This window comes from Triturus cristatus, chromosome 1_2 (genome assembly GCF_964204655.1).
Source record: "Triturus cristatus chromosome 1_2, aTriCri1.1, whole genome shotgun sequence".
Classification (NCBI taxonomy): Eukaryota; Metazoa; Chordata; class Amphibia; order Caudata; family Salamandridae; genus Triturus; species Triturus cristatus.
This window is the reverse complement of record NC_140580.1, coordinates 1,117,248,715-1,117,262,554: the sequence shown is the minus strand read 5'-3', so window position 1 is coordinate 1,117,262,554 and position 13,840 is coordinate 1,117,248,715. Positions and strand designations below refer to the sequence as shown.

Below are 13,840 nucleotides of genomic sequence, written 5' to 3'. Positions count from 1 at the left end.
TGTGTGCATACATTTTTTCTCTCTCGTGTGAAAATGTGGTTGTCGGTGTAAAGTTTCATACCCGATGCAGCGCACGTCACACCTTCCACATTCATGAGCAAAGCCCAGGTATTGCTTGTACGTGGCATAGAAGCAGTTGACCTTTTGGCAGTAGGTTTGGTTCTTTCCGATTTGTTTGCCTAAGGCAGTTCGAAACAGAGCAGTCAGGCATGCTCCAGGGACTTACTGCGTGGTTATTTTGTCAGTACTTTTAAAACATTTGTTTTTTTGGTATTAATGATGACGGTTCACATTGTTTTCCAGCTTCACCGTTTTATGGGAGATAAACTCGAGGTGATCTAAAATTAGCTAAGAATGATTTAAGGGTCGCAATAATCCTGTTTTTGTTACGAGGTGTCAGATCCACCTTATAGTGATATGGCCTTTAGATGACATCATTATTTCCGTTCACAGAGAACGAGTGAAGCGAAGAGTAGGAAGAGACATCTTGACAGTTTTTTACACAAAGGTTCTCCCTTTGCCTTTGAATTTTGAAGAGTCAAAAGCGGATCTGATATGATTTTTGTCATTGATTAACTAGAAACATTTCTGTAAGCTGGCTTTGCTTGTTTAATGGTTCTATGTGATGGGCAAACCTGCTCACATTTTGTAGTATTTCTGCTCCTATTATACTACGACTCCCTGTTTTCCCTTTCCATAACCAGAAGGATTATCACATGGCTGGAGGTCATATTTTCCTATTTTAATGCTTTATTTCTTTACCAGAACGTTTATTTCATGTGTGGTTCTACCAGACTCAATGGGAAATTAATTGGCCTATGCAGATTGTTCTTGCTGTAAGAGTTGTGAGTGTGTTCATCACTCAAAGGTCTTTTTAAAGGGTTTCCAGAAGCAGGAGAGGGCTGACATGGTGTTATGAAAGCTCACTTCACGTGGTGGCGATCAGTAGATGAAAGCATTTGTTCTTTTATAGGATAATAATTTTGAATGTTGGGTCCAATTTGGTCTGTCTTTTGGGATAGTCATTTTTTTTGTTCCCTGTCCTATCTATATATGTAAATGATATGCATGAATGTAAGCTTTATACACGCACCTAAATATGCAAAGTAGCTGAAGAGCAGTGACGAAATCGGGCATGCTGTGTATAAAACTTCTGTTGGGGTGGCTTTAGGTATATAGTTTTTCATATTCGGGTAATTTATCTAAAATATTTTCTTTTCATTTTTTTGCAGGTTCAGTGACGTCATGAAAACACCTTAGAAGATTGACTTCTATTGAGAATGCACCATGGGCAGATTTATTTTCGTTTTCCTTTCATAACTGGGTCTTGAATGTCTTTTGTTAAATATTATTTGTAAGTTCATAGTCTGCCATTGGCCAGGAAGTCTCACCTCAAGCTAGAATAATTTTTGGACAGTTGATGCACTAAACACCATGTTTGCAAAGCTAAAAAAGAAAATTGCAGAGGAAGCAGCTATTGCTCCCCGACCTGGAGGGGCAGCGCGGATTCCAAGATCAGTCAGCAAGGAGTCTATAACATCAGCGGGTGCCGACTCAGGAGATGATTTTGTATGTACTATTTTCTTACTGTAATTGTTTGATTCTATCACAGAACTTTTTTTTTTCCGAATTACCAATTTTATTAGTAATATGTTTTATTAAGACTTTTTTTTTAATTGAAAATGAGCATTGCAGTTTCTTCACGCTTAAGCTACTGTTGAAAATCAAGTGCACCTACAGACACTTTAAATCACTATATTGATCTTTTAAGAGCATAATGGAAACCGTTTCAAAATACTGTGCATCATTTAAGCTTTATAACTTAGTACATGTGACAATATTTTTTTGTAGTAAAATTGAGCTCTGTAGAGACCATTGATTTTGATGCAAAAATTATATTTACAGGGGACTTTCACTGAACAAAATGGGGGTTGTTGATAGTCTTACAGGTTTCAATATATTTGTACTTAATATGTTTGCTCCTTTTCCCGTCAGTCTGTATTTTGGGGCAGTCTATAACTGTTCAGTAAAAACCAGCATAGTTAGTTTGGCATTTTCTGTAGTTACTGTTTTCTTATTAACATGGTTTGTATTTCTCAGGTCAAGTATGCACTTTGAATATTTTTTTCTTGTATTAACACAGATTAGAGTCACACCACACTTTTGCAAATAGTTCAGATAGCACATTATCATGTGAATTCTGTTCAACTCTACAATTAAGATCTTCTTCCCAGGTTCTATTATGTTTGCATAGAAGATGGACTATTGTGGAGTAGAAATTTGTAAATGTTTGTTAAAATCACAAACCGTACTCATGGGATTTAAAACTGTTTTTAAATATTATTTCCATTTGGAAATTGGCTTGATAATCTTGCGTAGCATGTGGTTTAACCAGTTTCTCAACTGTAACTTATTCAAGAACTTGTTTGTAGATAGTTTATATGCATTCATAATTTGCAGAATAAAAAGATGTTGGTTATTTGTTGAGGTATGAATGTTTGTTCACCCGAACCTCGCAATAGAAAAAATAATTGTGAATTGTAATAGCTTTGTTCTTTTCAACGTGTAAAAATGTCTACTTAATTTTAAAAGATTCAGGTGCAGGGAATATTTTGTTTTTCACAGTTTGTGAAAAGATATAAACATTGTTTATTATTAGTTACCCATGCTTATACTTTCTAACTAACCAGTGCTTGGACTGATAGAATATAGAAATTAGGAGGTACTCTTATTGATTGGGAAAGGAGGATCCATTGCTTTTTCATGGTATTTCACATTTTTAATTGAGAGTTCAGCTTTTCATTTAGCTGACCAAAAGAGGTTTCATCATGTTTTCGAAAGGAAATGTATTGTATTGCTCCCTGTTGCGCAAACATTTTGTAAACTATTTAAATTCTACTCCCTATATTCATTTTAGGGTTTATGTTTTGGCCTCATGGCAGAAGTTTAGTTTTTGCTGTTTCTCTAGGTCTACATTTTTCATCTTTAAAACCAAAGAAACATTACAGTCACATATTATTGGAGCTCAGGAACATAAGTTAAAGGTGCGAGACTGTTTTTCAGCTGATAAACCTTATCAGAGACTAGTCTAAGTAGTGCTGGTTACCAATTCCTTCAAAGCAAACTCCTATAGTCATGTGTCAATTACATAGTTCTTCGTTTGAGAATCACATGACTGCACTGCTGAATAGACCTTAAAATTGTGTCTATATAATAATCTAGTTCAGGAATGAAACCTGATTTATATTGTGATCTTTTTGTTTTTTTTGCTATCTCGTTCACCTTAGTTGATGCCTTGAAATTGCGGAGATGAGCAGACAGTTTTTTTTGTCTTTTTCTTATAAGTGTACTTTAATATGTATTTTTGAAGAGCTTAAAGTCACGTTTTTGATGAAAACAGCTTTTTGTTATTGGTGGGGCAGAAAAGTGGACTTAATTCAAAAGAACTAGACCGCACTGTATATCGCATATGAATGTTGGTCAGACTGAGTGTAAATTGCCGATTTTGAAGAAATTTCTCATATGTTTTACTTGAGCCGCAGAGTGATGTTTAGCGCTCTTAAATGCTTCAGAATTAGACATGCATGTGATGCCCTTTACAATTTGTCCGCCCTAGATTGTGCAGGTAAATGGTGACATGCATCAAAGTTACCATTTATACAAATGTTTGATTGCAGACACAGGTACGCTATTGAAACTAACCACTGCCCTATAGCATGTCCCCCTGTGAACAGTGCAGCCATCCACATGAAAATCTTCGGACAGAAGAAGAATTTTCCTCTTTTGCACATTAACAAATGCACCTTTCAGATAAAATGACTCCCCTGATTACATATGATATTTTTGCCGGATAGTTTGAACTATCTGCCCACAGCTAGCTGCAAGGTCCAGTTGTCGACATGTGTTCTGTTCCTAGCTTCACTCCCGATGTTATTATTTTTTCCTATTTGTCTCTGTTGTCCTAAACTGTGTTAACGTGGAAATCGGAACCGTATTTTCTATTTTAAGAACACTTGTATAGGGCACTAGTCCCCATGTGCACCTAGGTGTGTTACATTTAAACTGTAACAAGAACTAAAATAGCTGTAGTGTGATTAAGACCGATTAACAGCAGGCTGGAGAAGGGTAGAAATCAGTGAAGTCTGATACAGAAAAAGTATGTCTCCATATTTACAATTTAGATTATTCTTTACAATATGGTACTTTGAGAAGTTGGTAGCTAACATCCGGGCCACTGGAATTATATGGCAGGGAGGGCCAAATTCTGAGACAGGTTTGAGTAATTTATGTGGCAAATAAAGGCAAATTATGAGTCCTCATGCATCACATTTTTTGATGGTATTACTTATTTGTTTTTGTCATTTTGACACTTGTATGAGCATTGTTTGCCCTCTTATTAGTACCAGGTAGACAATCAATTAAAGCTTTGCAAATGGCCTACCACTGCACAACACATGTTGCTTTGTTTTTTGTAAATTGTGAACCATTTGAGCAAGAAACAATTTTTAGATTAAAATCTGCAGATTATGCAGCAGATGCTGGATTAGGTGGCAAATGTGACCAATCTATATTGTGCGAAAAACATCGCGGCTGCACAATCGCAAAATTTCAGTGGCTCTGGCTAACCGGCTAACATATATAAACCAATGTGCTACCAAACTTTTAGTGACCAGCTTTGAAGTTTGATTAAACGGAGAAATGTCTTTATAGCTGATGAGAACCAGGAATAGTGTTTATATTTTCTCCTTCATTGGTAATCTATTGTCAAAAGTGCCCACAACCAGAAATAAGCATCCAATATCTATCTTGCCCTTTTTCTCTATATTGGGCACAGTACCGTAAGCAGTGTGGCAACTGCTTGTTAAATTATACCTTCCCAGATTGATCACTTTAGTGTCCCTAACACTGCTGGTAGTAAGTCATCCAAATCAATAACTAACAGAAATATCACACGGACGCAAGTCACAAACCGAGCATCTCTGTCATTGGTGAAAAGCAAACCAAGAATCAAAGCATGAAGGAATTTAATAAGGTTCATGACTTAATGAAGAATTGAAAGGGGAATGCAAAATGGCCATACAGTATTAGAGCATTAAAGATAAACACTGAGTTATAGTGATGAACCGGTTGACATCAGTGCTCCTGGGTTTCTCAAATGGCCAAGTGAGGAACCATTGAATTAGTGCATGTACAATATGTTAATTGTTGAAGGTCACAACATTGATTTCTTCGTGGTAAAATTCTACATGAAGCATTAAGTATCTCCTATTCACTGTGTATAGCTATCAAGAGCATATGATTCCCCGTGTGACATAAAGAAGAAAGACTTGGCATCCTCCCCAAACCCATCTTGCACTTCTATACAAATAACCAATAGTGAGAGCTGCTGTAGACATCAAAAAGACAACTAGTATGGTCATACTTAATGACTAGTCTGCAGGAGAAAACATAGCCTCCTTTTTGATATGCTATGTGGCTCAAAGTGGACATCTGGCATGCCACGATTTAAAATCTTTATTTTGCATTTTCAATATAGTATTCATACCAAATGTATGGATGGTACGTACATTTTGCAATTATGACTGGAAAAGGACCAAGATATTTGTACATGTATACAATGTAATGAAAATTCACAACAAGCAACATGGTCCGAACCTAACTGCGGGGGAAGGAAGGTTGTAGGCTTAGCTTGTATGCAACGTTGATGAAGCATCAGAGGGCAGCAACGACCATAGTGGACCTAGAGGGGAAGTGTTCCCAGCACATTGCCAGGCACGTTAGTGCATAGTGATGGTACCAGTGATATTAGTGTATCTACGAAGTCCATATCCCCTGATATCAGTCACTGTCAGTCGTAGTAGTCTGTAGGAGGTACGTGCGTAGAGGCTGCCAGATGTCTCGGGGGCGGGACATTGATGGTTGCGTCTGTGCATAAATCTCTCTGGTCGTGTCGCAAAACATAAGGCTCTTAAGCCATTTTGCTATAGTTGGGTGTCATGTATTTCCCCAGCACATGGCCACTTGACGGTTTGTGAGAAGCAGTGCAATGGCAACAAACGGTCTGGTTCCCCTCGGAACATCATTGCACATAGCCCAACAGTGCTTGCAAGGAGTCTGGTGTCTGTGTCATGTCCACCATCCGGGAAATATGTGCAAAAATGTCAGCCCAGTAACTTGCTATCCGAGGGCACTGCCTGGCCATATGCAAGAAATCCGCGTCAGAGGCATGGCATTTGGGACAGATCGATGGGCGATTGGGTTCAGTCCGGGCCTAGAGGCTGGGTGTCATGTATGTACATCGTATTTCTTTTTTTAAATGTAGCAGTTTGTTTCTATTGTTAGGGGAGGTCTGCGCGCAACAGAAATTCTATATGCCATCAAGTGTGAGGTGCTGTAAATCCTCTGATTAAGCTGCCCGCAATCAACCATCCACCGTGGGCAATAGTTCTAGGCATGTATGGTACAGTTTGGAAAGGATAAGGGCAGTGAGGGGAGTAAAGTCGTCTGGGGCGATGGGATAGGTTGAACATGGGCCCTCAGGGCACTCTGCATGCGATACATAACCAATCTGTCCAGCGGTGTGACGTCGGTGAAGCGGGTATCCTCCGACCATGAGATAGCATGGCCCTCGGCGATTGCCCAGAAGCGCAGGCGAATACCGACGCTCCACCCCTAGGAACTGCTGCAATTTGTGCCATGCCCAGCAGGTGGTGGAGAGTGGTTGAATGTTCCTAGGGTCCAGAGGAAGGCCAATGGGGAGAACGGCATTGAGGGGCCTGGAGCCCGCAAGGTCTGTCGATCCGGCTGTATGGGATTCTGCCATCTCTGTTACCAGTGGTATGCATACTGGCACTGGGCAACTAAGTAGTGAAGATAAAAATGGGGTACACCAAAGCCTCTCCGCGCATAAGGGAGTGCCTGCGCGCGCCAGCCAACACGTGGCTTGCGACCTGCCCAGACCAATCTCAACAGCAGCCCTCGCAAAGTGGCAAAGAAAGCTTTAGAAAGAGGGATGGGTATGTTGAGAAACAGATAGATAGATCTAGGCATGACCACCATTTTAATTATCACAATGAGCCCTGCGATTGACAACGGCAATCTGATCCATCGTTCTATTTGCGATGTTAATTTGTCTACAGTGAGGCATGTAGTTAAGGTGCAGATCCTGTTCCTTATCGCTGTGGACATGGATGCTCAAATATTTAATCATATCAGCACACCAATGCAGTGGAAAGTGGCTGTGAAACTGCTGGGCAGCCTCAGTCAGTGGAAACAATTCGGACTTGCTCCAGTTGATCTGAAGCCTCGAGTATAGCCCAAGTTTCTGGATCTCTCGCAACACTGGGCTTTGGTTCGAGGCAGAGTGCTGAAGGAAAAGCAGGATGTCTTCCACGTAGAGCAGCAGTAGCAGCGGGCCAGATGAGCTTCTTCTGCCGGTGCCTGACTTGCTGGTCCATTGCCACTATAAAGGGAAGCGGGGAGAGTGGGCATCACTGTCTCGTGCCCCTCACCACCGTGATTGGAGCAGTCAACAAGCCATTGGCATGGATACGGGCCGTTGGGCGAAAGTAGAGAACCTGAATCAAAGATAGAAAGCTACAAGGGAAACTAAGCTTACGCAGCGCTGCCCATAGAAAAGGCCACTCAAGAGAGGCCAAAGCCTTCTCTGCTTCAAGCAGGGCCACTGCTTCCGGCACCTCAGGAGAGAACAACATGCGTAAGTTTATTGAAGTAGAGTGGTGGGAAACGAACCCTGATTGGAGTGGGGAGATGGTTACAAGAATAAGCAACAATCTACCCAGAACTTACGCTAGTATTTTAGTATCAAAATTCAGTAGGGAGAACGGTTTGTAAGACTAGCAATATTGTGGTTCTTCGCTCGGTTTCAAAAGCAGGACCACAATAGTCTTGTGTGGGGCTTTCATTTTGCCAAGGACTTAGCATAAAGTTCTAACACCCGTGGGGTAAGCAAATGTTCGTAAGTCTTATAGAATGTGCCTGTAAGCCCGTTGGGACCATGGAGTCAATTGCAGCTACTATCTCTTCCGCCAAGATTCGCTCGATGAGGAACCGCTGCTGCAGGGAGAACAACCAGACCATTGCGAATTCAGACAGATGTTCTGCCAGACCGCTACCCTCCTCCTCCAATCTAGAGGCCTATAGCGGAGTATAATAGTGCAGCAGTTCTGCCAGGAACTTCCCACCCCGTGAACCTTGTAACATCCTCAAGAACGAGTTCTGATATATAGTCGTTCCCTCGTTGCGGGCAAAGCAGTTTTGCCAGGGTGTGGTCCTGGTGCTCACCCTCGCCGTATTGGTGGGCCTGCGTATATGTTTGTGTTTATGTCCCGTGCATACGTTACCAGGAATTGCACCTTTCAATCCGCAAGGTCTCAATTCCTCCATCACCTCCACTCTGGGCTGCAACCCCTCATCCACGACTCCCTCAGCCCCCGAAGCTGCAGAGTGCGACCCCCGCCGAAGGGTAACCTCCATGCGCTCCAAAGAGCGCCGTATGTCATGTAATATGCCACTATATTTAGCGAACGCCGTTCCGCAGATGAATGCGCTGAAGGCCTCTCAAAGAGTGGCCTGTGTAGCCACTGTGCCCTTGTTCAAATCATAGAACTCCGTAATGGCAGAACGAAGTTCCTCATGAAAAGCCGAATCCATTAGGGTCTGACTGGGAAAGCACCGCCCTGGAGCAGGATGTTCAGGACCATGCGACCGGTAGCGTGGTCTGACGTGCAGGGTTTGCAATAACCTCCCCTAGCCAAAGGAGAGCCGAGAACGAGAGGAACCAGTAGTCCAAACGTGACCAGGTGCCATTGGGGGGGCGGGCGGAATTAAATGTGTAGCCTTGGAGCGGAGTATGTCAGTGGCACCAGGAATCTCTAAGGGAACTTGAGGCACCCGCGTCCCGCAAGATGATTGCTGCCCTGGGCTTACCAGCCAGGGCCGTTGCATCCATGTCTGGATTGAGACAAAAGTTGAAGTCACCCCCTTGTTGTAGTGTGGTCTACTTCTATCAATCAGGGTATTGTGAAGCACGCTACTCACCTGTGAGGGTCTCAAAGCGCGCGCGCGCGTTGTCATCAGCAGATCTGCTTAGCTGAAGAGCCAGGTCTTGAGGGTCTTCCTGAAGGTGTTCAGGGAGGGGAGCGTCTGATGTCTGCTGGTAGCTTGTTCCAGGTCTATGCTGCAATGTGAGAGAAGGATCTTCCGCCTGCTCTGGCCCTGTGGATGCACGGGGTTTTGGCCAGTGCGAGGTTGGTAGATCGGAGGTTTCTCTTGGGTAGGTGGAAGTTGATTCTGTCGTTGAGTTATTTAGGTCCATTGTTATGGAGGCATTTGTAGGCGTGAGTGAGTATTTTGAACGTGACTCTTTTCTCTACGGGGAGCCAGTGGAGTCTTCATAGGTGTTGGCTGATGTGTTTGTGCCAGGGGATGTCTAGGACGAGTCTGGCGGCGGTGTTCTGTATTGTCTGGAGTTTGCGGAGTAGGGACTTGTTGATGCCGGCGCAGAGAGCGTTTCAGTAGTCCAGTCTGCTGGTTATGAGTCCGTGGGTGACTCTTCCCTGATTCGGGGGGGGGATCCATTTAAAGGTCTTCCGGAGGATGCAGAGTGTGCTGAGGCAGCTGGAGGTGACTGCGTTGACCTGTCGGTTCATGGTGAGTGATGACTTGAGTACGATGCTGAGGTTTTTGGCATGGTCTGAGGGGGTAAGTGGGCTTCCGAGGGCGGTCGGCCACCAGGTGTTGTCCCATGCCGAAGGGGTGGTTCAGAGAATGAGGACTTCAGTCTTCTCTGCGTTGAGCTACAGGCAGCTGTTGGCCATCCAGACTGTGACGTCTTGCATTCCTCTCTGGAAGTTGTTTGGCATTGGTGGGGTCCTTGGTGAAGGAGAGTATGAGCTGGGTGTCGTCTGCGTAGTATACAATCTTGAGGCCGTGTTGGACGATGGCAGCGAGGGGGGGGCCATGTAGATGTTGAAGAGGGTCGGGCTCAGAGACGACCCTTGTGGGACTCGGCAGGTGATTTTCGTGGGATCGGGGAGGAAGTGTGGCAGTCTGATCCTTTGGCTTCTTCCGGTGAGAAACGATCAGATCCAGTCCAGGACTGTTCCTTGTATGCCGGCGTCGTGTAGTCTGGCGAGTAGTATGCGGTGGGAGACTGTGTCGAAGGCTGCTGATCGGTCTAGTAGGATGAGGGCTGTGGCTCCAGGAGGGCGTGGATGTCGTCTGTGGCAGCGAGTAGGGCGGTCCCGGTGCTGTGGTTGCTTCGGAATCCTGATTGGGACAGGTCGAGGATGGTGTTTTCTTCGATGAATCGTGTCAATTCCATGTTGACTTCATTCTCTGCAACTTTGGCTGCGAAAGGGAGGTGCAAGATGGGCCGTTAGTTCTTTAGGTTTGGTCGGGTCCGCTGTGGGCTTCTTGAGCAGGGGCCCGACTCCTGACGTCATCTGGGTAGGTGCCTGTTTAGAAGGTGGTGTTGATGGTGTGTTGTAGTTCGGGTGCGATGGTGACTGCGGCTCTGTGGTAGATGTGAGGAGGGCAGGGGTCGATGGGTGCCCCCGAGTGGATGCCTTTCATGGTCGAGGCCGTGTCTTCGGTCGTGATCTGTGTCCAGTTGGAGATGGTGGGCTGGCTGGTGTCTCTAGGAGGCGGGGTGGCGTCTGGTGGAAGGTCGATGAAGTTGTCGTAGAGGTTTTTGATTTTGAGGTGGAAGTAGGTTCCGAGTTTGTCGCATAGGTCTTTGGATGGGGTGATGGCTGCGCTGCATTGGTTGGTGAATTCCTGAATGGCACTGAAGAGTTCCTTGGATTTGGTGGAGTTGGCTAGGATTTTGTTGTGGATAAAATTTATTTTTGGTAGTTCTGATTTGGTTGTGGAAGTCTGTCCTTGTAGGTGGAGTAGTTTTCTGTTGTCTTGGTGTTTCTCCAGTTCTTCTCCAGGCGTCTGCAGGTGCGCCTGGCTTCTTGTAGGTCGGTGGTGAACCTGGCGGCTTTCCTGGGGCGCTGTTTGACGGGTTTGTGTAGCGGGCGAGCTTGTCTGCGCAGTTGGAGATCCAAGTGTGGAGTCCTCTGGCTGCACTGTTTGCGTCGGATGCCCAGGTGTGGTCGTGTCGGGTGAGGGTTGGGCACGTTTGGGTGCCTTGGGTTTGTCGACGGTGAAGTGTACGCAGTGGTGGTCGGTCCATGGCGGTTGCGTTGTGTGGCTGAAGTGACCATTGTTTCCTGTGGCGAAGGTGAGGTCGAGGGTGTGTCCTGTTCTGTGGGTTGGTGTGGTGAAGAGTTTAAGTTCGATGTCGGCAAGCTTGTCCCGGAGTGTGGTGGAGTGGTGTTCACTGGTGTTGTCGGGGTGGAAGTTCAGGTCTCTGATGAGTATGTAAGTCTTTGAGATGATGGCGTGGGGTGCAATGAAGTCTGTGATGGTGGTGGCGAAGGGGGGCCGGGTAGCCTGTAGACGAGGGTCTCTCGGAGTGTGGTGTTTGGGCTGGTCTGGATCTGGAAGTGCAGGTGTTGGGCGGCGAGGAAGGTTTTGCTGGAGATGGTGAGCGGGAGGGTGCTCTTGTGGGCAATGGCGAGCCCCCCTCGTGCTTGGTTTGGGCGGTCCTTCCTCTGGATCTTGTATCCATCCGGGATGGCGTTGTTGTCAGGGGCGGAGGAGGTGTTGGTCCAGGTTTCCGTGAAGAAGGCGATGTCGGGCGAGAGAGAGTCGAGTAGGTTCCAGATTTCCATGGCGTGTTTGTGTACGGAGCGCACATTGAGGAGGATGCATCTTTGGGTGTTGGTGCTGGCGTCGGGGGTGTTGGGTACCGGGTGCTGGTGAAGGTCTTGCGGTAGTGGAGGCAGGAGAACTGGCCATGGGTCGCGTTCGACGTACCGGTGGATAGTCGGAGATCCAGGGTTCCTGGCGCTGGTCGGATCGCGCGCAGACAGGCTTGCCTTAGGTGCGCCGCAGTGGCCGCCATTAGGTAGGGGAGGGGGAGGGACGTGCAGCTGGGAGGCGGGGGCGGTCAGGGAGGGGGCAAAGGTTCCCGCGGCAAGGGGGGTGAACCAACAGCAGACAGTACAACAAAAAACGGATGGGCACAGGCACAGAAGCGGGTCACACAATGTGCAAATATGTCAGCCCAACAATATGGGCACACTGCTAGGAGAAAAGCATAAAAAACAACAATATGGGCACACTGCGCGGAGAAAAAATAAAAAAAATACCGGCACAACAAGCGGGCAAGCGCAGCAACGGGCACCAGCGAGGTGCGTGGTCTCGAATCCTGCCTGGGTGGGATCAGAGGCAGAGCACGGCACAGCGGAGCTGCTGGGGAGGAGCAGAGCTCAGACCGAGCGTCCTGTCTGAGTGCCGTCAGTGTGTGTGAAAGCTCAGGAGAGTCTACGTTGAGTGCATAAACATTAAAGAGGAGCACCGACTGGCCCGTAATCGGCCAACTACGGCAACATACCTGCCTTCAGTGTCGGAGAAACTGTCAGTGAGGCTAAAAGTGATTGAAGCTAGAGAAAAATCGTTGTGGGACCCAGCTGAGGCAAAGGTCGGAGAGGTGCACGGGGATAGGTGAGTTTCATATAGAAAGGCAGTTTTAATCCCATGCCTGACCAAGTACCATAGTATTAACTTGCCTTTGCAGGGTTTTTGATGCCTCTCGTGTTCCAAGTCATAAGGGGTACTTCGAGATCTCCTGTTGTCATGCAGTCAGCCACAGTCATGTACAAAATTGGTTAGGTAAGACCTTCTTCTTGCAATATCACAAACATTCTCGTAAGGTGGTATGCATACAAAGACAAAATAAAAGTCCCTCCCATGCTCCCTCCCGCTGCGCATCCCAGGCAAAAAAGCGCAGAGGAAAATTACAACAAGGAACAGAAGTAAAAACATTCACCAACTAGTGCACGGGACATATTGGTGCACATTATGATGGACGGGCAACACACCAACAACCGGTTTCCGCTGTAAAACGTACATCATAAAACGGGATAGAAGACATTAATGAGGGGTCAAAACAAAGTCACTGGTCTAACATCACAGCGGGGCACAGTCCGCCAGCTGCTGCTGCAGCGGAGCAGGTGAGCCCACCACCTCGGGGTAGTTACTGTAATGTGAGTACAGTACAGCTCAGCCATTGGGACAATGTCACCAGGAGCAGACATGGGTTAATAGCTGCGGATCAGATCAGGCAGGCAAGACCCCATCACTGGAGCACCCAAGAAGCAGGGCGCGGCCAGTCTAGTCCACCGGGAAGAGATCTGAGCTGTTTGTGACCTGTAAATCAGTGAGGATTGCGCTGGGAAGCCCCCAGGGTTGTTCCTGCGCTCTCTGGCCTGCCTCAGGCAGAAGTCCTGGGCCTCCACAGGGGTGTCAAACACATGCGATTTTCAGTCGACTGCCACACGCAGATGCGCCGGATAGAGCCTACCGTACCGATGTATTTGCCATCCGAAGAGCGGTATCTCTGTCCCTGAAGTTCAGTAAACGTGCAGTGATGGGTCTCAGCGTCGCCCCCAGTGGGGGCCGAGGCCCCAGCGATCTATCCGCACGCTCCACCAGGAACGCAGTAGAAAACGCTTCACGCCGAAGCAACTCCACCAGCAGCTTGTCAACAAACAAATCCATTTTTCCGGTGGCTGTGGATTCCGAAATCCCAGTTATGCGAAGGTTGTACGGCGCGACTAGGCTCCGAGATCTTCGTTCTTCAGAGCTACGGTTTTGAGTTGGCGTTCAAGCTTCTCCAGGCGCTTCAGCGCAGTTTCCGATCCATCCTTCAACGATGAAACACGTTCCTTAGCTCCCTCAATCCGGGCGTGCTGTAGGTCGAGGC

The 13,840-nt window shown here is 46.4% G+C and overlaps 1 protein-coding gene across 5 annotated transcripts in view; it reads left to right on the top strand.

Moving 5' to 3' along the window:
- Nucleotides 1-13,840, top strand: part of GOLGA1 (golgin A1) — a 489,123-nt gene that overhangs the window by 25,537 nt on the left and 449,746 nt on the right. For all 5 annotated transcript variants that reach the window (XM_085613776.1, XM_085613774.1, XM_085613775.1 and 2 more), the window contains exon 2: nucleotides 1,233-1,569. In XM_085613776.1, the coding sequence (XP_085469902.1) occupies nucleotides 1,435-1,569 (135 nt within the window). In that variant the 5' untranslated portion in view covers nucleotides 1,233-1,434. The remainder of the gene's footprint in view (nucleotides 1-1,232; nucleotides 1,570-13,840) is intronic.